The 22,605-nt window shown below is 36.3% G+C and overlaps 2 protein-coding genes across 2 annotated transcripts; both read left to right on the top strand.

Annotated features, from left to right (window-relative positions):
• The first annotated feature begins 1,634 nt into the window (after nucleotides 1–1,634).
• On the top strand, nucleotides 1,635–6,378 carry LOC107187611 (glucose dehydrogenase [FAD, quinone]-like). Its single transcript, XM_015575745.1, is given in 5 exon segments — nucleotides 1,635–2,042; nucleotides 3,078–3,513; nucleotides 4,455–4,851; nucleotides 5,144–5,426; nucleotides 6,004–6,378. Coding segments are annotated over 5 exon segments (1,899 nt in total).
• A 2,503-nt stretch (nucleotides 6,379–8,881) lies between these two features.
• LOC107187436 lies at nucleotides 8,882–21,046 on the top strand. Its single transcript, XM_015575541.1, has 11 exons — nucleotides 8,882–9,608; nucleotides 10,609–11,044; nucleotides 11,382–11,778; nucleotides 12,010–12,262; nucleotides 12,917–13,283; nucleotides 13,645–13,770; nucleotides 17,057–17,466; nucleotides 18,104–18,539; nucleotides 18,877–19,273; nucleotides 19,525–19,777; nucleotides 20,678–21,046. The coding sequence occupies exons 1-11, from the start codon at nucleotides 9,216–9,218 to the stop codon at nucleotides 21,044–21,046; spliced, it is 3,837 nt and encodes a 1,278-aa protein (XP_015431027.1). The 5' UTR covers nucleotides 8,882–9,215.
• The last annotated feature ends 1,559 nt before the right edge of the window (nucleotides 21,047–22,605 follow it).

The raw sequence follows: 22,605 nt of genomic DNA on the forward strand, positions 1-22,605 counted from the left end.
AGTAGAAAAAAGTGACTTAATACGATGTGAATGGTTTCAACGCGTAAGGTATGTGTTCCAATTACGAATCCTGTCCGAACTATGGAGCCTCTGTATTAAAATCATCCTAAAAGAAATAAATTTTTTTGTTATTGATTAAATTTAATCATTAACAAATAAGATTCAAAGTAAAAAACGACAAGTTTAACATATTATAGAGTTATAAGTATTTATTAAAATATATGCATTACGATTTCGGTGATTTCATAGAATTTATTCTTCAGAATCTTAAGAAATGCTTCTGAAACTATTTCATATAATTCACCATTTAAAAATTTATACTTTTACAAGTAGTGCAAGGTGTTGCAGAATGACAGCGAATATTGCTAAGGCTTTTAAGGTATTTAATTTCCTCTAAATTAAGTATTCTACTAGGTCGAAAGTTTAAGATTATTAAATAGGGCACCTAATGTATTCTATAATAAGAATATAAAAGGTGTTCTCTGATATTTTAAGAAATTGTACGATATCAAATTTTCAAAGATAATAAATATAGAAGCATTTCAGAATTGCCAGACACCGTGGTTGACTGGCGAAGGTTCTGTTTTTATTGTTAATATTATTATAGTTAATTTTATTCCAGGAACATTCGACGATTGTTGCCACGATTGCAAAAGATGCATCGAGGCACGTCGACAAATAACCTGCTGACACAACGCGTAATGAAACGCCGATAGCATCTACCTGGATTTTATTCAACAGGTTCATTCCTCCTAGTTTGTTCAGAATCAAGCGTACGTGGGCAAAAACAGTGCGTGAAGTGAAGTGAAGTGTTTTTTAGAGCGTATGTTATTAATATATTAAAAGTAAATCGATTTTCTGAAAAAAGTAAATCTTTCCTTAGAAAACTAGTCTAATCTATTAGTTGGAAAAAGTTGAAGAATTGAAGGGCGTTCAGTATTCACGAAATTTATCCATAAAGATTATGATGAATCATTCTTATCGCAGTACTAAACGAGATTTAATCACAATACCGACACGAAAGATTAATGTAAATTATTAAATAAAATTCTTCTTCGTATTTCATAATATTTGCAATTTGCGAATTTCACTGCTGATTTTGTGTACTTATAGCATATGAGAATACTCAAAACACAGTGAAATGAAGATATTGATAAAGTATCATACATTATTACTAATATTATTAGTAATACTTCCAATTTGCTGATACCTTAATGAATACCTAATTGTAGCAGAGTAATTGTTGTTTAAGCCTCATATTTGAAATCATGAAATTTTAAAATACATTTTCGATGCACCATATGTGCATAAGTTTTGATAAATGAATATATCCTTGTACGTACAATAAAAATACATGTACAAAATCACGGGATTCAAATTAACAATACCATCATTCTATTAATGTATATCTAGTCTGACACTATATTTTCCTGTATTGTTGTAATTATCATTATTAGTAACAGACTGTATGGATAACAGTATTGCTACTGCTTCATATCAAATTTCCTATATTGAAGGATTATTTTTGATAGGATATTTTTTCATCAACGCTGTAATAAAAACAAATAAATTTTCAACGGACATAGCTTCCAAGTTCGTACTACTAACAGTGATTACTGTGGTCATCGAAAGAGATGGCGATTATTGGCAAACTATCCGCGTTTCGAATAGCCTTAACCTACGGACCGGAACTGAGCTTCTTAGTACTCCTGCAGCTGTTGATCGTGATCCATAGAACCGACATCACGAACCGTGAATTCAGGGTGAAACCAGTATCTCTGACTAACCTACGAAGAAGTTACGATTTCGTGATAATCGGGGCTGGGTCAGCCGGTTCAGTGCTAGCTAATCGTTTATCAGAGAATGGTAACTGGACGGTGCTCTTGCTGGAAGCCGGTCCAGACGAACCAGACATATCTGACGTGCCTGCCATGTATCCGGTTATCCAGATGACCCCGCTGGACTGGCAGTTCGAGACAAAACCATCAGAAGATTATTGTCAAGCAATGAATGGCAAACAGTGTCGCTGGCCACGCGGGAAGGTATAAAGAATTGTATTTTATGGTACAGTAGGGGAGAGTGGATAGGTTAGATCACGAGATGTTTGGGTCAGTTAGTATATTTCCATCTTTGTTACGCATACCTGATTGGCACGTTAATGGTTTGATATTGCAATAGTAGGAGTATTCATAACCTAAGCTAGAAGTTTGTACAGTGCGAATTTAAACGAGAAACAATGACATTGCCACCAATAAAAACATTGCAACATTTTATTAAAACAGTATTATATACATTTAAACGCAGCACCGTATATGTTCCGGCTTGGCCGTGCTGGGCGGCAGAGTAAGGTACGCGCACGTGTGTGAGAAATATGTGTAAGTAGGGGTCGTGTCCTTTCGTGCAGGTAACAATAGTGCGGGGATTGAATGCCTACTGTAATAATGTGCATTACGTTAAAAACGATACAATTATTAAATTACCCACAGTTACGTTAGAACTACGTTAGAACTTTAGAAACGTTTATAACTCATAGTTATGACAAAGTAGTGAAATTATTACAAGAAATACAATAGAATTTATTTAAAAAAACGGAGGTATTATAAGTGGTAGAAGCTCAAGTTAAAAGAACCACTCTATCGCTAAGTATACGTCATCAATCATCAATCGCTATCTCGATAAGGGTTTCCCTTACCGCATCGGACCACTCGGGTTCCGATCCATGGATGGGAAGCGGTGTCGTTTACTCCTGACTTTTATTCGCTGCGCAGTTATTCAGAATAACGAATAACGAATAAAGAGTTATTCGTGAATAACGAATAACGAAAAACGCTTTATTCGTGACTAAGAAATAATTTTTCGTCGAATAAAATCGTTATTCGTTATTAATAAAATTTGCCAAACTCTGCTGCAAAAGCAATAGAAAAATTAAATGACTCAAATCTCCCCCTATAAGGGAAGCATGAACCAAAAACTAGTTGTAGAACTATACGAACACGAACAACAACGAAGGGAATCCGAATAAATTTCTGACTTAATGTGCATGCGTATCTCTTAGATCTTTTCGTTTAATGTTCAAGACACTCGGGGGTAGCAGCGTGTTGAACGCGATGCTGTACGTCCGCGGCAACAGGAAGGATTACGATGACTGGGAGAAGTTAGGTAATCCAGGTTGGAACTATGAGAGCGTGCTGCCCTATTTCAAGAAGTCAGAAGACATGAGGATCGCAGAGTTTCAGAATTCCTCTTATCACAATACCGGTGGACATCTGACAGTCGAGCATTTTAGGTACCGGACTCCTATAACAAACTATTTGGTGAAGTCAGGCCAAGATATGGGATACGATATGGTGGACATCAATGGACCTACTCAAACCGGATTCACATTTTCCCACGGCACGTTAAGAAACGGACTACGTTGTAGCACTGCAAAGGCTTTTTTACGATCAGTTTCGAAGAGAAAGAATCTACACGTTAGCGTGCTGTCAACTGCAGAGAAGATTTTGGTGCGCGAAGGCAAGTGATCTTCTTCGGATTATTATCATTTTATAAATACAATCGAATTTTATGGGTTTTACTTCGGATTTTCTATTTTTCTCCGTTCTTAAACCTTTAATTAAAGTTATTTCGACTTTCTGTTTTGCTGATCGTGTTATCAACAATATCTTTTTCAATAAATGTAAAACGTCGGTATAAGAAACTTCCGATTTTCATATCCAATTTATTTCCCCATTTTTGTTATTTTTTATTTAATTCAGCCAGATCCATTATGTTACTCCAAATTACTCGTTGACAACACTGCATCTAACGGAGTACTCTATGACGCGAGGCAGACTTAAACACAACATTCTGGATATGTTTAGTCTACTCGGAATCCCATCACTAGAAATTAAGCTAGGATATCTAAGAATGTCAAATAATAAACATTATTGACAAATAAATAACATATGTCCACTGGATGTGTAAACAAAATTTATACAGGGCTATAGTATGCATAACCAATTGATGGGTATAAAACAGCCACCTTATGAAAATTGCGATAAAACTTGGTTTCCACTTATTTCCTTAATTATTCTGTTATTAAGCATAAGAAGTCATTATTGGATATATGAATTCGCAAGGAAGGAATACACGAAGCCACATGCAATTATTTTATTATACAAGAAAGAAATCTAAGAATAAATATTCAAGTGTGTTTAAAATACCCACGTTATTCATCCAAGAGTTAAAGTCGGCGGGTCACAGCCGACTCCATCATACATAAGAAATGATTATTAATTAATTCCACATACATCACGATTCTCAAAAATCTATGAACGAAGATGTATTGAAGAAACCTGGCAAAATCTCTGAAAAAAAAATCTCCATCTTTCTTCTGTACCTTTGTTTATTCAATTCGAAATTTTTTTCGATAACTGCTCGTTACTCTTAATTTCATTGTTACTGTTGATTCGCAGATGGACAGTCGAAGACCGCGCATGGCGTCCAATTTCGTGCTGGATCGATACTCCGCCAGGTAAAGGTGAATCGCGAGATCATTTTGTCCGCTGGTTCGATACAATCGCCACAATTGCTGATGGTGTCTGGTATTGGCCCGAAAGAACATCTGAAGGAAATGGGAATCCCATTGGTGCAGGATGCACCCGGGGTGGGTGAAAATCTTCAGGATCACGTGGCGATGGGCGGTATGGTTTACCTCATAGATCCACCGGAGGATTACACGAGCAAGGAGCCCTTTACATTTAATTTATTGAAATCCATTACGCCGGATACGATCAAGGAGTTCGCGGTGAATCATACTGGGATCCTATATTCGTTGCCAGCTTGCGAAGCTATGGCTTTCGTTAACAGCAAGTAAGTACTTGAAACATTTACAAACGATCACACAAAAGCGTACTCCTGATATCAACGAAGAAACTATTTTAATGTACAGGATTTATAAATGCATTGTAAAAATATTTAAAATATTATTACGCTCTTACTCGATAATATGTCCAATCTCCTGCCTAAGGAAAAAAGTTGTTTCAAATCACCCTTGAAATCACCCCTTTCTATACCATCTGGATACGTGTATTTCGTCATCAGTTATTACTAAAATTTTACGCTAGAACTTTTTAATAATCGGACAAATAAATCCCTGTATCAGGTACGCAAATAAGTCGGCGGATAATCCGGATATACAAATCTTCCTGGCAGCCATAACCGATAACACCGACGGTGGTCTATTTGTGAAGAGGACTTGCAACGTGAATAACGAGTTCTACGGGCGTATGTACGAAAACATACTGTACAAACATGCATATGGGGCCATTCCACTTCTGCTAAGACCTCGGAGTAAAGGATACATTAAATTGCGTTCCAAGGACGTGCATCAGCACCCGACCATCGTTCCAAATTACTTTCATGATCCTCACGATCTTGATATTCTGGTAAAAAAGCTTTATCAATTAAATTGTTCTGTTTAACACGGTAACTGTTAGAGATGTGGGTAAATTTTAATGATGTGGGTGATTTTTCAATATGTTTTCAAGGTCACTACCCTGAGTAACGTTGTAAAAGTTTTAGTTGAATGTCGCTGTTTTTAAAAAAATTATCTAAAAATTGTTTGAGTACATAAACTGATAGAGAATCATCTTTCCTCGAGTCAGTTACACTTGAAGACTATGCAAAATTGAAATGGTTGATTACAATAATTACTATGCACTACACACGATAAACGCTGGATGGTGGTTAACCTATAATTATTGTTCGTACAACAACGTGACTAAAATCATTCTTACTGTCTATAAAAAAAGGACTAAATATCAGGTAAACCCTGGTGAACCTAGAAACATTGGAAACTAGATGCTGCAGACATTGCTAACATCAGCGTGATGTTTTGAAAATACATTTACAACAGACGAGAAAACGCCAATGATGGAATTTATTTCGATTCTGTCTTAGACAGAATATCTATTGCGATGATTTTTATATATAAACAGGTTAATGAATTTTTCGTTGTCGTAGGTAGAAGGAGCGAAGTTTGTTTATAAAATGAGCGAGACCCCGACAATGAAGCAGTTGAATGCACGAGCGAATCCGAACCGTATTCCAGAATGCTCGTCGTTCCCGTTTCCATCGGACGATTACTGGAGATGTTTCGCACGATTTTATACAATGACGATCTATCATCCGACAGGGACATGCAAAATGGGACCTGCGAACGACTCCATGGCTGTCGTGGACTCTACACTAAAGGTTCACGGAATATCTGGACTACGGGTGGTCGATGCTTCGATTATGCCGAACATCGTTTCTGGAAACACGAATGCGCCGACTATTATGATAGCTGAAAAGGCTGCAGACATGATTAAGAAAGCTTGGAAAATGTAAATAAAATAGTTTCTCTTATACTGCCTGCGAGTATGATTCGTGGCACGTGGCATTTCCTATAATTATTACCCCATGGTACCAGGAAACAGGGTACTCTGACAAGGAAAGGTCCCTAGGTGTTTTTAATGAGTTTTTGTATAACGATAAAGATTGTTATACTGAAGCTAATGATGCCCCCTTTTGGGCTAGACGGTTAATAGTTTATAAGATATTTAACATTAAAGTTTTAAGGGTCTCGTATGTACGTTAGCGTAGGCATGTTTAGCAAGTAAGTGAATATCGAAGGTGGAAAGGTGCTTGCCTACCAATTCAGTGGTTTTTTTATGCCCGAGTTCGAATATCGAAGAGTCTGTTGACTAGCTGTTTTTTGTACTCAGTTTCTATTTTGTAAACTATTGTACATTTTGCGTTTAGAGTAGAAACACTAAAGTTGAAAACAGGAATTATATTTATTTAACACTTATTATAAACCTCGGGACCTTTTCTTGTGAGAGTGAGTGGGACTGAGGGCTAGGGCTATGGAACAGATTCGTACATTTCAAAGTAATGCTAAACACCTTACTAGTTACTTGTCGTTGACAGACTATCGCACAGATTACATTTTATCGAAAATAAGGAAGTACCAGGATATGTATACTACACTGAATTGAGGTATAGGTGTGTATTATAACTAGGTTTATTCTGTGAATACAAGTACGCGACAAAAACATAGGACGCCCGTTTAATTTTCCTGCAATTTCTATGTAATAAATTTCTCCACATTTGTCGTTTATGGAATTTTATTGGACAGTACTACCTATTAGTATAAAAAATTGAAAGAAGTCCGGTTATTTAAATATATAACAAAATGAATGAAAATAAGTGAAAGAAAATGATATTACATAATTCAAATATTGTTACAAATATCTATGAAACATTATTTTAATATTTTATGTATCCTCCCTCGTCATACGCTTTGGTGAAGATTTATATAATTTTTTACAATATTTATGACTGATTTGAGACCGTTTTTGCTGAATGCAAATTTTCAAATTTGTAATATTTAAAAATTGCCTTTCTTTGTAATGCACATTTCTACCAAATATTGCCTAAGAATTTTCTATTATATTAAGATTAGAATCTCGCTGGCCACTCTAAGCATTCCTTTTTTATCGAAGTAGTCTTTTTTGGGGCGGAGTTGGATATTTCGGAACAACAGACACAAAATTTATAAATAAAAGATTGAATTGTCAAAATTATATTGATTTAACATATGACCAATTAAACAAATTCAAAATCGCAATGGCTGATCACAATTTTATGTTTCAAGAAAACAACCCAACAGCCTAGGTTGATAAAAAAAAAACAGTTGTAAGTGACCAGCGAAATCTCCTGACCTTCAGATAACTTCATCGAATTGCATAGTGTAATAATGTGCATATGCATGGATGAGGTGCTAAGCTACGAGCGTAAAGCTACGTCTACACTATATAACATAAGGTGTTATACAGCAAAATTATAAAACTTGTTAGAAAAACAGAAAGAATAATTGTATATAACGTGATGTTACATAACATTTTTCTTATTATATAGCAAGTTATATGTTATCCGAGTAAGAATTTTTCACGCATAACACGTACAATCTAAAGTTACATGTTGTACGAGGATTCGCGTTATGTGAAAACAGTAGTCGCAATATTTTTGCCTCGTTATAGAAATTCGCGTTATACGGGAGTCTAGTGTACAAAATTGTTACAGACTTGTCTGGAAAATATAGTCTTGTGACAAGTTATAAAAACTTGTTGTATAGGAAGGTTATACAAAAATTTGTCGTATAACACTGTTTTGCTATACAGTGTAGACGCAGCTTAGTACACAGAAACAAATAAAAACGACGAACGAGGCGAGCGGGTGGCACAAAACAACGTCTGTCCGTTCGCAAACGAGGAAGCATTGTATACTTATATATATATTGAACTATTATTCTAGCCGAAACGTTCTGTTTTCTCCCGCCATCTGTAGAATAGAAAGCTGTTGGGTACAATTGATTAAGAGGTATGTGTGAAAAAGCAAAACAATTTGGAAATGTTACATTAACTTTACTTAACAGAAAATATATCTTTTATGACTTCTAACTAGACTGCATAACTTTATGAAAATTCAGATTTTTAGAGATTAATTGAGCGAATTGAAATTATATCCGAGATACATTTTCGTTATTAAAGGTTTCGTTAGGTACAAGGTAAAGTAAAATTTTTAGTCATTATTCTGAAAATTTGTCTTCTGTATTGTGTTTACACATTCATATTTACGACAAATGCATAAAATTTTCAGACTACATACAACTATTTAATTCTCTCTTAAGCATGTGTTTTAAATTAAAACAGTACGAATTATTAACCCTTTCGGTGCAATTAGCGTGTATACACGTTTCATGAATTAGCTGCTACGAGTGTTATGGACGTGTATAGACATTTCATGAAAAATAGTATGTAGTGCCATAAACAGTAGAATATTCCCCGCACACGCGACCCATTCGTCAAGATTATTGTAGCACCGAAAGGGTTAATTACGTTCGACTCAAATGCAGCTAGACTGAGCTTCGCCTTTATACCACTTGAGATTTTAGCAATTCGTTCCATTTTTTGACGTAAATTAATTTTTCCACGGGACAATAAAGATCCTATTGTTATAATAACCATTATTAGTAACAGGGTGTGTGGATAACAGTATTGCTGTTGTTTTATATAGAATTCCTTACCCTTTTCCAACAACGTTCTAATAGAAACAAACGAATACCCAACAACATAGCTGTCAAGTTGCGACTACACTAACAGTGATTCCGGCAGTCATTGAAAGAGGTGGCGATGACTGGAAATAACCAAACAGCGTTAACCTACAATCCGGAACTGAGCTACTTAGTGCTTCTGCGGCTGTTGATCGGGCTGTTTAGACCCGACATAGTGGACCATGAATCCAGGGTGAAACCAATACTACCGGATGACTTGCAAAGCAGTTACGATTTCGTAATAATTGGGGGTGGGTCAGCCGGTTCCGTGGTTGCTAATCGTTTATCAGAGAATGGTAACTGGACGGTGCTCTTGCTGGAAGCCGGCCCAGACGAACCAAACGAATCGGACGTACCTGCCGTGTTTCCGGATCTTCAGCAGACTCCATTTGACTGGCAGTTTAAGACGGAACCATCAAAAGATTATTGTCAAGCGTTGGAAAATGGACAATGCAACTGGACACGCGGCAAGGTATAAAGAACTGAATCTTATGGTACAGTATTACCACGTAAATCAACCACTTTGGGGCTTTAACTCTTGGAGTACGGTGATCGAGTCCATTTGGACCCGAGTGTTTATAAATCATATCTAACTTATCGATTTGGAAATGTAATTTAAGCTAGGAGTTTTTCATATTTTGTCGTATACAAAAAACCAGGTGTTATTTAATGATCGCGATCAGAAGTATCTTTAAAAAGAAGGAAACATAGGGTTTCAAACGGACTAAACACCACTGTGCCTACGAACGTTAAAATCGCCAGTACTCCGAGAACTTCGAGTTTTAACACATTTGGGACTGGAAGACTTTTAACAAGCTTTTAGATGTCGATGCCAGTCGATAAGATGCCTATTAATTTAACTTTAAATAGGGACTGAAAAATAAGTTGTTATATAACGTTATAAGAGGTGTTAATATCTATCAGGATTTTAATTTGCTACTGCAGTTCAACCGTTTATTAATAGGCCCTTGGCTGTTGATCCGTGGGTCAAATAATAAGATTCCTATTAACCGTTGAATGCGAACAGCGTCTTTTGACGTTCTTCATATGTTATAATAAGAAATTTAGAAATGTCCATTTTTGAATCTGCCGTTGTTTTATATCCATCGTACACTTCTTTTATGATAAGTACAATTATTACATTTTATAAAATTTATACAAACAATTCGATGCTTCTTAAATTATTAAGAAAGAACGTCATAACATCGTACACAGCGAACGTCCTGCTTCTGAATGGTTCGCAATCAAAGGCTTACATCGCCGTTGGTTGGTGATGTGTTAAGCGAATGTGTATAATAACGTCTCGAAAATAAACGATCGAGAGTTTAAATTAATGCAATGCATATTCCCAACAATTTGGGTCATGAAATCTGTCAAAAATATCCGTTCGTGTCAATGATGAAGAGAGTCCGAATACATTTGTCACTTACCATGTACACGTATTTCTTCGAATATTCCGTTTAATGTCCAAGGTACTCGGGGGTAGCAGCGTGTTGAACGTGATGTTGCATGTCCGCGGCAATAGGAAGGATTACGACCACTGGGAGCAGTTAGGTAATCCAGGTTGGGACTACAAAAGCGTGTTACCCTATTTCAAGAAGTCAGAGGATATAAGGATCGAAGAGTTGAAGAATTCTCCCTATCACAATACCGGTGGACACCTGACCGTCGAGCATTTTAGGTACCGGACTCCTATAACGAACTATTTGATAAAGGCAGGCCAAGATATGGGATACGACATTGTGGACATCAACGGACCTACTCAAACCGGATTCACATTTTCCCAGGCCACGATAAGAAACGGGCTACGTTGTAGCACTGCGAAGGCTTTTTTACGATCAGCTTCTAAGAGAACGAATCTACACGTTAGCGTGCTCTCAACTGCAGAGAAGATTCTGGTTCGCACAGGCAAGTGAATTTTGTTAATTGTGTTATCAAAAATTTCGTTTTAAATAAATATGAAACATCAGTACAAGAAGGTGGGGTATATGTAGCATGTACAAAGTTCTGATTTCTGAAATCGACGATTTTTAGATCTATAGATATTGCATGGAATTTATTCCCCCATTATCCCCTATCACGTTTCGTACAAATCTATCAACGAAGGTATGTTGTAGAAAACTGGAAAAGTCTCCGAAATGAGAATCGTCATTTTTCTTTTGTACTCCTGTTCCTTCAAATTCGAACTTTTTTTGCAGTTATTTGTCATTTTTAATTTCATTTATTTTGTTCTCTCGATTCGTAGATGGACAATCGAAGACCGCGCATGGCGTGCAATTTCGTGTTGGATCGAAACTCCACAAGGTAAACGCGAATCGCGAGATCATTTTGTCCGCTGGTGCGATACAATCGCCACAATTGCTGATGGTGTCTGGTATTGGTCCGAAAGATCATTTGAAGGAAATGGGAATCCCATTGGTGCAGGATGCACCCGGGGTGGGTGAAAATCTTCAGGATCACGTGATGATAGACGGTATGACTTACTCAGTAGATCCACCAAAGGATTGTATGAACAACATGCCTTTTACATATGATTTTGTGAAAACCATTACGCCGGATACGATCACGGAATTCGCTGTGAATTGTACTGGGACCCTGTATGCGATGCCCTTTGGTGATGCCATGGGTTTCATTAACAGCAAGTAAGCAAGTACTTTGAATACTTAAGTAGATGATACTGTCAAAACAAACCACTTTCAGTAATCTGCATAAATACTTTTAATAGCCACCTTGATTATCCTTTCTGTCTCTACTATTCGGCACCATTTCGCGTTTTATAAAATTACTACATTTTATACCAATTATATACGTATACTTCGTCGTCAGTTATTCATCAAGATTCACGCCAAAATTTTTTATTGTAATTGTATCAGGTATGCAAACAAGTCCGCGGATTATCCAGACTTAAGCATCACCTTGGGATCTTCAGGCAATAGTATAGCCGGTGGTGTCTTCAAGCAGAGGGCTAACAAGAAGATCGGACAGTACTCAAACACATACAGGACAACTTCATATCTGCCAAGACCTCGGAGCAGAGGATACATTAAATTGCGTTCCAAGGACGTGCATGAGCATCCGATCATCGTTCCAAATTACTTTCAGGATCCTCACGATCTCGATGTTCTGGTAAAAAAGCTTTATCGATTAAGTTCTTCCGTTTAGTACTGATATAGGCTGATTTTGTTCTTCTTTCGACATACTTTTGCTTTTGTATTTCCCGACTAATTGTTGGAAATGTCATCTGTACGATATTGAACGTGTTAATTAGTTTTTATTCAAAATTGGTTTCATGCAATTAGAAAAAAATTGGTTCTATTACCAATTACATACACATTAATTACGGCAACGAAACAAAACTCAGTTAACTACACCCGATGATATCAAGAAGTGTTGTTACCTAACCCAGACCAGCATTGCCAGCAGCGCAAAATTTTAATGGTTGATTGTAATAGTTATTATGTAGGATACACGGTGATCTCCGGGCGCTGAGTAGCCTCTAGTTATCGTTCGTACAACAACGTGACTAAAATCACCCGCATTGTTAGTAACGAATCGATTGAATACCCGACACACTTTGGTGAACCTAGAAAGTTTGGAAATCAGAGACTGCAAATATTGCTAACATCAGCGTGATGTTTCGATCCATGCAGGCTTGAAAAGTATACTTCTAACAGATGAGAATATTCCAATGTTGGGGCGTATTTCGATGCTGTCCTCTACCCAATACCTACTGATGATTATGTAAATATAAAAAGCTTAATGGATATTTCATTATCGTAGATGGAAGCAGCGAAATTCATTCACGCAATGAGCGAGACCCCGACAATGAAGCAGTTGAACACACGAGCGAATCTAACCAGTATTCCACAGTGCTCGTCGTTACCGTTTCCATCGGACGATTATTGGAGATGTCACGTGCGATTTTTTTCAATGACGACTTATCATCCGTGCGGGACATGCAAAATGGGACCAGCGAACGACTCCATGGCTGTCGTGGATTCTAGACTAAAGGTTCACGGAATTTCTGGACTACGGGTGATCGATGCTTCGATTATGCCGAACATCGTATCTGGAAATATTAATGCGCCGACTATTATGATAGCTGAAAAGGCTGCCGACCTGATTAAGGAAGATTGTAAATATAAATAATTCTGTTACTTTTTATGTTACCTGCGAGTACGATTCGTGGTACGTCGCTTTTTCTATAATTATTACCCCATGGCATAAGGAAACACTCTTTTCTGAGAATAAGTTGCACTGAACGCTAAAACCATGGAACCGACAAATATGTACACACTTCAAGGTAATGTCGAAAAATGTACCAATTGCTTGGTTATGACAGTCTGTCGTATAAATTAAATTTGGACGAAAATAAAGAAGGACCAGGACACTTCTAAGTGCTAGTGTGCATACGAAGAATGATGTACAAGTTAGAAAAGTGATATCTAAGTGTACTGTACACGGTTCATACTTTCAATATTTATTAAATTATGAATTTATTATGTTAGTAAATACTGCATTTAGTAATACTGACAGTACTATTGAGTACAGTTTATTAAATATCAGTACTAAACGGAAGAACTTAATCGATAAAGCTTTTTTACCAGAACATCGAGATCGTGAGGATCCTGAAAGTAATTTGGAACGATGATCGGATGCTCATGCACGTCCTTGGAACGCAATTTAATGTATCCTCTGCTCCGAGGTCTTGGCAGATATGAAGTTGTCCTGTATGTGTTTGAGTACTGTCCGATCTTCTTGTTAGCCCTCTGCTTGAAGACACCACCGGCTATACTATTGCCTGAAGATCCCAAGGTGATGCTTAAGTCTGGATAATCCGCGGACTTGTTTGCATACCTGATACAATTACAATAAAAAATTTTATTTAATATTCAGTAATATCGATAAGTATAATGGTTGTGTATTGACAGTACCGACAGATTGTATTGAATTGTAATGATACGTATTTATGTAGGTACTCTTAATATTATTGAATCAGTATTATTGACCAGTAACGACATGAATATAGAATAGAAAGAAATGATCAGGAAGCTTCTGCGATTAATAACTCACCAAAAGACTGGTTTATGAAAATTTAAAAAAACATCGAGATAATTTGTCAAATAATCGATTTCGAACGTCGAATCAATGTAATGTGTGTACCATTACATAAATCACTATCTATTCCAATTCAGTATTTTCATTGTAGTAATCATTGTTCTTAAATACCATATGTAGAAATGAACGATGAATAAACATAGTACCATAAACACTTTTTATTTTGTTGATGAAAATTTTATGTTTCAACGAGACAACCCAATTTGCCATATTGCGGAGTGTGCAAAAGACTACTTCGATAAAAAACAATTGGTTTGGAGTGTCCAGCAAGATTTCCTGACCTTCATATAACTACACCGAATTAGTGTAATAGGTGCGTCTACACTATACAACATAACATGTTATATAGCAAACTTACAAAACTTGTTAGCAAAACAGAAAGATAAATGTTATATAACGTAATGTTACATTTTCGTTTTATATAGCAAGTTATCCATCTAGTGTTTAACGGTCTCTCGGCAAAGGGTTTCGGAGTACCTACGTTATGTTCCATTACAATGTTTGTAAACATGAAGCTTCTTTCTGAGTGTACACATGTTGTATATAAAATCGTGATGCCTGATTATTAACAATTTGATTATTCCGTTTTATTCTTAAGTTATTATAAAAATTATCTTGTTATGGAGAATGCATTTATAACGAGCTTTAAAACGCCAGAAATATTCGAAAACGTCCGTCCGTCACTACTTCGTCGAATGACAATTTGTATTATTGCAGAAGGAGACACTTTTGAACAACTGTTATAATACAATGTTTCACAAATTCCAGCGAATAATAACTGACAATGATGACAGTCATTTGTTGTTAACCGAGAAGCATTGTACAACTTTACTTAACAGGAAACAAATCTTTTATTACTTCTATCTTGACTGCATGACTTATACAAATTCAGATTTTTAAGGATTAATTGAGTGAATTGAAATTATATCAGAGATTCGTTTTCTTTATTAAAGGTTTCGCTAGGTTCAAAGTAAAGTAAAATTTCTACTTATCATTCCGAAAATTTATACTCTGTATTGTGTTTACACATTCATATTTACGACAAATGCATAAAATCTGCAGTCTACGTGTAACGATTTAATTCTCTTTTAAACATGTGTTTGTATGAATTTCTTTCATCTATTTAATCTTCAGAATTGAACCTACTGAAAAACCTATATAGCAAATACTGTTAGGGCTCTTAAGGTTTTTAATTTCCCCTAAATTAAGTATTCTACGAGGTCGAAAGTTTAAGATTATTAATTAAGGCACCTAATATATCCATAATAAGAACATAAAAAGTGTTCTCTGATATTTGAAGAAATTGTACGATATCAAATTTTCAAAGATAACAACTACAAAAGCATTTCTGAACTGTTGTCTATCACAACTGGATTTGTTTGTCAAATTGACCGATTCTGATTTTATTCCACAAATATTCGGCGATTGTTGCAAATTTCATGTGATACAAGGCATTATAAAAGGCCGACAGCGTTCACCTGGAATTTATTTAACCAGTTGGGTCCTCATAGCATTATCGAAATCAAGCGTATGTAAGCACAAGCAGTGCGTAAAGTGAAGTGTGTTTTTTTAGAGCGTATATTTATTAATGGGCCATTCCAGTCGAAGTGGTTCAATGTCGTTGCTTGATCATTTTTAAACAATCTAATTTTTTGTGTATAATTACTTTTATATGTTAACACTTCAAAACCAATGTCAGTTTATCCTAATGATTTTTTGTTTGTACGTAAGAACCGTATTTGTGTCACGTGGAACGTCATTTCTTGCGGTTTGGGGGGTTAGCGAAAATGAAAATATCTTAATGTCTGCTAATCATAGTAAGATAGGACACACAGTACATTTTTTAGAAAAGAACACGCCACAATTATTGTCCTATGGACTTATATCTTAAACCTAACTCTACTAGCCAAAATTTGAGTCTAGTCTACAAGTTTGATTACTAGAAACATAAGAAGTTCAATTGAAAATTTTGTTCAAACTTAATTCTTGCTGGCTTTTCTTGGTAGAGCACATTCCAATTTAGCTGACTCATAAGTTTCAAGTCTGAAACTTAAAATTTCCTTTGAATTTTCCTTTTCTTTCTTATTCTTTTATTGTTTTTATGTATATTTATTTAGTCTCCCAGACAATAAAAATCCTACTGTTGTAATTACCATTATTAATACAGTCAAACCTCGGTCCACGAACATAATTTGTTCCTGAAGATCGTTCGTAAATCGAAATGTTCGTGAACCCAAAACTATTTTCCCATAAGAATTAATGTAAAATGGATTAATCCGTACCTGGACCCCAGATGATTGCTTAAATAAACTTTTAAAACAGTACATTCTTGCACAAGTTCTTAACACAAAATCAATGGAAACCATTAAATCTATCACCGAAAAAGATAAACAGAACACTAAGCAGATCAAATATAGACGAAAACTTCATTTAGTTTTACCGTACATGTATGAAGGAGAGGTGACAGAGTAAGTGGAAGGTGGTGAGGAAGTAAAATGTTACTGATGTGTGATTTGTTTTTGTCTTCGTCTTAAAATGTTGAATGTTGTTCTTTTAAATATTGACGGCTTGCGTTTTCGTCACTCGAGACACAGTACTGTTCAGTTCAGACACAGAATTGTTCATGATCCGAGGCGTTCGTGAACCGAGGTTTGACTATCAGGCTGTATGGACAATAATATTGCTATTGTTTCATATGAAATTTCCTACATTTCTCCAATATAATAATAAAAACAAGTATATTCCCAACGGACGCAGCTTTCAAGTTGAGATTACTAACTGTGCACCGGTGATCATCGAAAGAGATGGCGATTAGAGGCAAACTTGCTGTTTTCCGAACAGTGTTAACCTACAGCCCGCAACTGAGTTTCTTAGTACTTCTGAGACTGTTGATCGGGCTGTTTAGACCCGACATAGTGGACCATGAATCCAGAGTGAAACCAGTACTTCCAGCTAACTTGCGATGTAGTTACGATTTCGTGATAATCGGAGCTGGGTCAGCCGGTTCCGTGGTTGCTAATCGTTTATCAGAAAATGGTAACTGGACGGTGCTCTTGCTGGAAGCCGGCCCAGACGAACCAAACGAATCGGACGTACCTGCCATGTTTCCGGAACTTCAGCAGACTCCATTTGACTGGCAGTTTAAGACGGAACCATCAGAAGATTATTGTCAAGCGATGGAAAATGGACAGTGCAACTGGCCACGCGGCAAGGTAGAAAGAACTGAATTTTATGGTACAGTATTACCACGTAAATGAACCACTTTGGAGCTTTAATTCTTGGAGTACGGTGATCGGGTCCGTTTGGAAACGAGTGTTTATAAATCATATCTAACTTATCGATTTGGAAATGTAATTTAAGCTAGGAGTTCTTCATATTTAGTCGTATACAAAACTGCAGGTGTTATTTAATGATTCGCGATCAGAAATATCTTTAAAGAGAAGGAACCATAGGGTTTCAAACGGACCCAGACATCACTGTGCCTACAACACTTCTTTTATGATAACTACAACGATTACATTTTATAAAATTTATACAAACAATTCGATGCTTCTTAAATTATTAAGAAAGAACGTCATAACATCGAACATAGCGAACGTCCTGTTTCTGAATGCTTTGGAATCAAAGGCTTACATCGTCGTTGATTGGTGATGTGTTAAGCGAATGTGTATAATAACGTCTCGAAAATAAACGATCGAGAGTTTAAATTAATGCAATGCATATTCCCAACAATTTGGGTCATGAAATCTGTCAAAAATATCCGTTCGTGTCAATGATGAAGAGAGTCCGAATACATTTGTCACTTACCATGTACACGTATTTCTTCGAATTTTCCGTTTAATGTCCAAGGTACTCGGGGGTTGCAGCGTGTTGAACGCGATGTTGTATGTCCGCGGCAACAGGAAGGATTACGACGAATGGGAGCAGTTAGGTAATCCAGGTTGGGACTACAAAAGCGTGTTACCCTATTTCAAGAAGTCAGAGGATATAAGGATCGAAGAGTTGAAGAATTCTCCCTATCACAATACCGGTGGACACCTGACCGTCGAGCATTTTAGGTACCGGACTCCTATAACGAACTATTTGATAAAGGCAGGCCAAGATATGGGATACGACATTGTGGACATCAACGGACCTACTCAAACCGGATTCACATTTTCCCAGGCCACGATAAGAAACGGGCTACGTTGTAGCACTGCGAAGGCTTTTTTACGATCAGCTTCTAAGAGAACGAATCTACACGTTAGCGTGCTCTCAACTGCAGAGAAGATTCTGGTTCGCATAGGCGAGTGAATTTTGTTAATTGTGTTATCAAAAATTTCGTTTTAAATAAATATGAAACATTAGTACAAGAAGGTGGGGTATATGTAGCATGTACAAAGTTCTGATTTCTGAAATCGACGATTTTTAGATCTATAGATATTGCATGGAATTTATTCCCCCATTATCCCCTATCACGTTTCTTACAAATCTATCAACGAAGGTATGTTGTAGGAAACTGGAAAAGTCTTCGAAATGAGAATCGTCATTTTTCTTTTGTACTCCTGTTCCTTCAAATTCGAACTTTTTTTGCAGTTATTTGTCATTTTTAATCTCATTTATTTTGTTCTCTCGATTCGTAGATGGACAATCGAAGACCGCGCATAGCGTCCAATTTCGTGTTGGATCGAAACTCCACAAGGTAAACGCGAATCGCGAGATCATTTTGTCCGCTGGTGCGATACAATCGCCACAATTGCTGATGGTGTCTGGTATTGGTCCGAAAGATCATTTGAAGGAAATGGGAATCCCATTGGTGCAGGATGCACCCGGGGTGGGTGAAAATCTTCAGGATCACGTGATAATAGGCGGTATGAATTACTTGATAGATCCACCAAAGGATTGTATGAACAACGAACCTTTTACATTTAATTTACTGCAAACCATTACGCCGTATACGATCACGGAATTCGCTGTGAACCATACTGGGACTCTATATTCGATGCCGTACTGTGAAGCCATGGGTTTCATTAACAGCAAGTAAGTACTTTGAATACTTAAGTTAATTTAATGCAGTGTTTATATATATATTTTAAATAAAACCATTCATTTTTGTGAGCTTTTAATAGCCATCTCGATTATCTTTTCTGTCTCTACCATTCAGCACTATTTCGCGTTTCATAAAATTGCTACATCCTATACCAATTGTATACGTATACTTCGTCGTCAGTTATTGATCAAGTTTCACGCAAGAATTTTTTACTAATTGAACGAATAAATTCCTGTATCAGGTACGCAGACGAGTCTGCGGATTATCCAGACTTACACATCGCCCTGGCATCTACAGGCGATCATATGGGCGGTGGTGTCTTTATGAAGAGGCCTGGCAAGGAGATCATACCGTACGCAGACGCATATGGGGCTATTTCATATCTGCTAAGACCTCGAAGTAAAGGATACATTAAATTGCGTTCCAGGAACGTGCATCGGCATCCGATAATCGTTGCAAATTACTTTCAGGATCCTCACGATCTCAATGTTCTGGTAAAAAAGCTTTATCGACTAAGTTGTTCTATTTAATATTGATAAAAGTCATTTTTTGTTTCTTCGAGATATTTAAGCTTTCGTATTTCCCGACTAACTGTCGGAGATGTCATCTGTACGATATCCAACGAGTTAATTAGTTTTTATTCAAAATTGAATTCATGCAATTAGAAAAAAATGGTTACTTTCATCATCAATTCCATCGTTAGTTATTTTTTGTATCATGACATATTTCAGCCATTCGATCGCATCGAGTTTACCAGAATTTCTGCACCGTAGCAAGTTGCGTGCATTTGTAACCGCATCATCGATTTCATCGTACCGATTTTGTTCAGGCAAATCAGTTTCTAATGTAGAAATTCTGATATAATAACGACGTAGTTAAATGTACTGGAATTTCTTTTCTTTGCTGCATAGACAATGTTCGTGTAATCGAAGGTTTAATAAATTGGTGCTCTGATAATCGATCATTCCGGTAATGACTGCTACTTTCTTACTGACTTTCATACCGTTACATAAACACATTTACTACGGCAACTAAACAAAAGACAGTAACACCTGAGGATATCAAGAATTGTTGTTAGGAACTACCAGCATTTCCAGCTACCCAAAATTTTAATAGCTGTTATTAATACAATGTGACTAAAATCACCCTTATTGTTAGTAACGAAAGGACTATATACCAGACACACTTTGGCAAACCTTTAAAGTTTGGAAATCAGAGACTTCAAATATTGCTAACATCAGTGTGATGTTTCGATCCATGCAGGCTTGAAAAGTATATTTCTAAATCTGTTAGAATATTCCAATGATGGAAAGTATTTCGATGCTGTACTCCACCGAATACTTATTGATGATTTTTTAAATATAAAAAGGCTAATGAATTTTTCACTGTCGTAGATAGAAGGAGCGAAGTTCATTCATGGTATGAGCGAGACCCCGACAATGGAGCAGTTAAACGCACGAGCGGATCTAAACAGTATTCCACAGTGTTTGTCGTTACCGTTTCCATCGGACGATTACTGGAGATGTTACGTGCGATTTTATTCAATGTCGATTTTTCATCAGAGCGGGACATGCAAAATGGGACCAGCGGCGGATCCCATGGCTGTCGTGGACTCTAGACTAAAAGTTTATGGAATTTCTGGACTACGGGTGGTCGATGCTTCGATTATGCCGAACATCGTTTCTGGTAACACGAATGCGCCGACTATTATGATAGCTGAAAAGGCTGCAGATATGATTACCAAAGAATGGAAAATGTGTTAAATATGTGGCTCCCTTATTCCGTATAATTACCATATTTTTTTTTTATAAAATTGACACATTATATGGGCGTATGTAATATGATATTTTTGTAAGTTTGCTGACTTTATTTGTGAAGTGATATACACACAGTCTTATCACTCTGTATTTTGTAGACAAATAAAAATATCTGTTTCTATATTAATACTTTCACTTAATTAAGATAGTTATTTCTGTTCACTCATTTTGTTATTACTAAGAATATGTTTTACATTCAGTAATGGGAAACGCTTACGTCAGATACTTTGTTCGATTAAGTGTCTTTTGCCAGGTGTAATAGATATGTGGGGTAAACAGACCAGTTATGTAGACAATTGAATATTCTCGTTCATGCGTGTTGCTGTTGTATGGACGAGAACCTTAATTACCTTTGCTGTACAGTTGCCTTCTCATAATTTTTGTTTTCGACGTCTTTATGAAGAAATTTATAGTTCTTGAGAAAAAGGTAGATTAATTATTGTTCCTTAGCTTCAGGATCATTTCATTTATCAAGCTGATAAATATAATATTATTTTCAAATTAGTTTTTTAGCATTATTTGAAACGTCATTTGTCTTACATATAGAGTGTTAATAAAAACGTGGGACACTTTCGTAGGGTGGATTATACAAGCTGAAATAAGACAAAAATCAAAAATGACGAAGTTGTTGAAATGATGAACAGTCGATTACCAGCTGATACACGGTATCGACCGATGGCCTGGTTGAATTTTTGAATGAAATAAAATCAAATAAACGAAACCAACACGTGAAACAATCGAAGAGTTCTGTCCTACTTCTGTACATCGAAGTGTTTAATGATATTTGCAGAAATTGTATAGTACCAAATTTTCAAAGTGGATACGTATAAAAGCAATCCTGAAATGTTGTATACCATAACTGGATCACCATGTCAAATTGGCAGATATTCTAATGGTCAGGTGAATTTTCCGTTTTCTTGTTAGTAGTATTATACATACTTTAGTTACATGTAAGTTTCCGCCGGTTTTGCAAGGATGACTGCGAAGGATGCATTCGGGCACGTGGACACATAACCAGCTGATATAGCAAGCTCTATTGAAATACTGACGCCGGTCACTTGTATTTTATTTAATCAGTTGACCTCTATTGTTTTATGGTGCATACCCGTGGGTATACATATAGCATCCCTGAAGAAAATGATATACAACAACTCCGTTTACAATTAATCACGAAATTAGATAAATATTTTTGCGACATTGAACGAAATCAAATGTATGATAATGCTGCATTACACGATCCACGTTTTCGTGACTTGTTACAAAAATAGCAAGTACTGCTGAATCAGCAGTCGTGGGTATATATAACCCATGCGTATGTAAGGAAGAACATTGTATGAAGTGAAGTGTTTTTTTTTTAGAGTGTATGTTATTAACATAGGTATTAAGCGTAAATCATTCCTTAAAGGTTTAGTCTATTGTAATTAGAAGAAAAGTTGAATAAGTAAAATGCGTTCATTTATCCTTGGACAATCAACATATAGAGTAAAGTAGACGAATATGAGATC

The sequence above is a fragment of the Dufourea novaeangliae genome, unplaced genomic scaffold (assembly GCF_001272555.1).
Source record: "Dufourea novaeangliae isolate 0120121106 unplaced genomic scaffold, ASM127255v1 scaffold89, whole genome shotgun sequence".
Classification (NCBI taxonomy): Eukaryota; Metazoa; Arthropoda; class Insecta; order Hymenoptera; family Halictidae; genus Dufourea; species Dufourea novaeangliae.

Excerpts from the sequence above, each read along its gene's own strand:
- LOC107187436 (XM_015575541.1), top strand. The coding sequence starts at position 9,216 with ATGACTGGAAATAACCAAACAGCGTTAACCTACAATCCGGAACTGAGC. Across the intron at positions 9,609-10,608 it reads GCAACTGGACACGCGGCAAG|GTACTCGGGGGTAGCAGCGT; the intron begins GTATAAAGAACT and ends TTAATGTCCAAG. Across the intron at positions 19,274-19,524 it reads ATGGGTTTCATTAACAGCAA|GTACGCAGACGAGTCTGCGG; the intron begins GTAAGTACTTTG and ends TTCCTGTATCAG.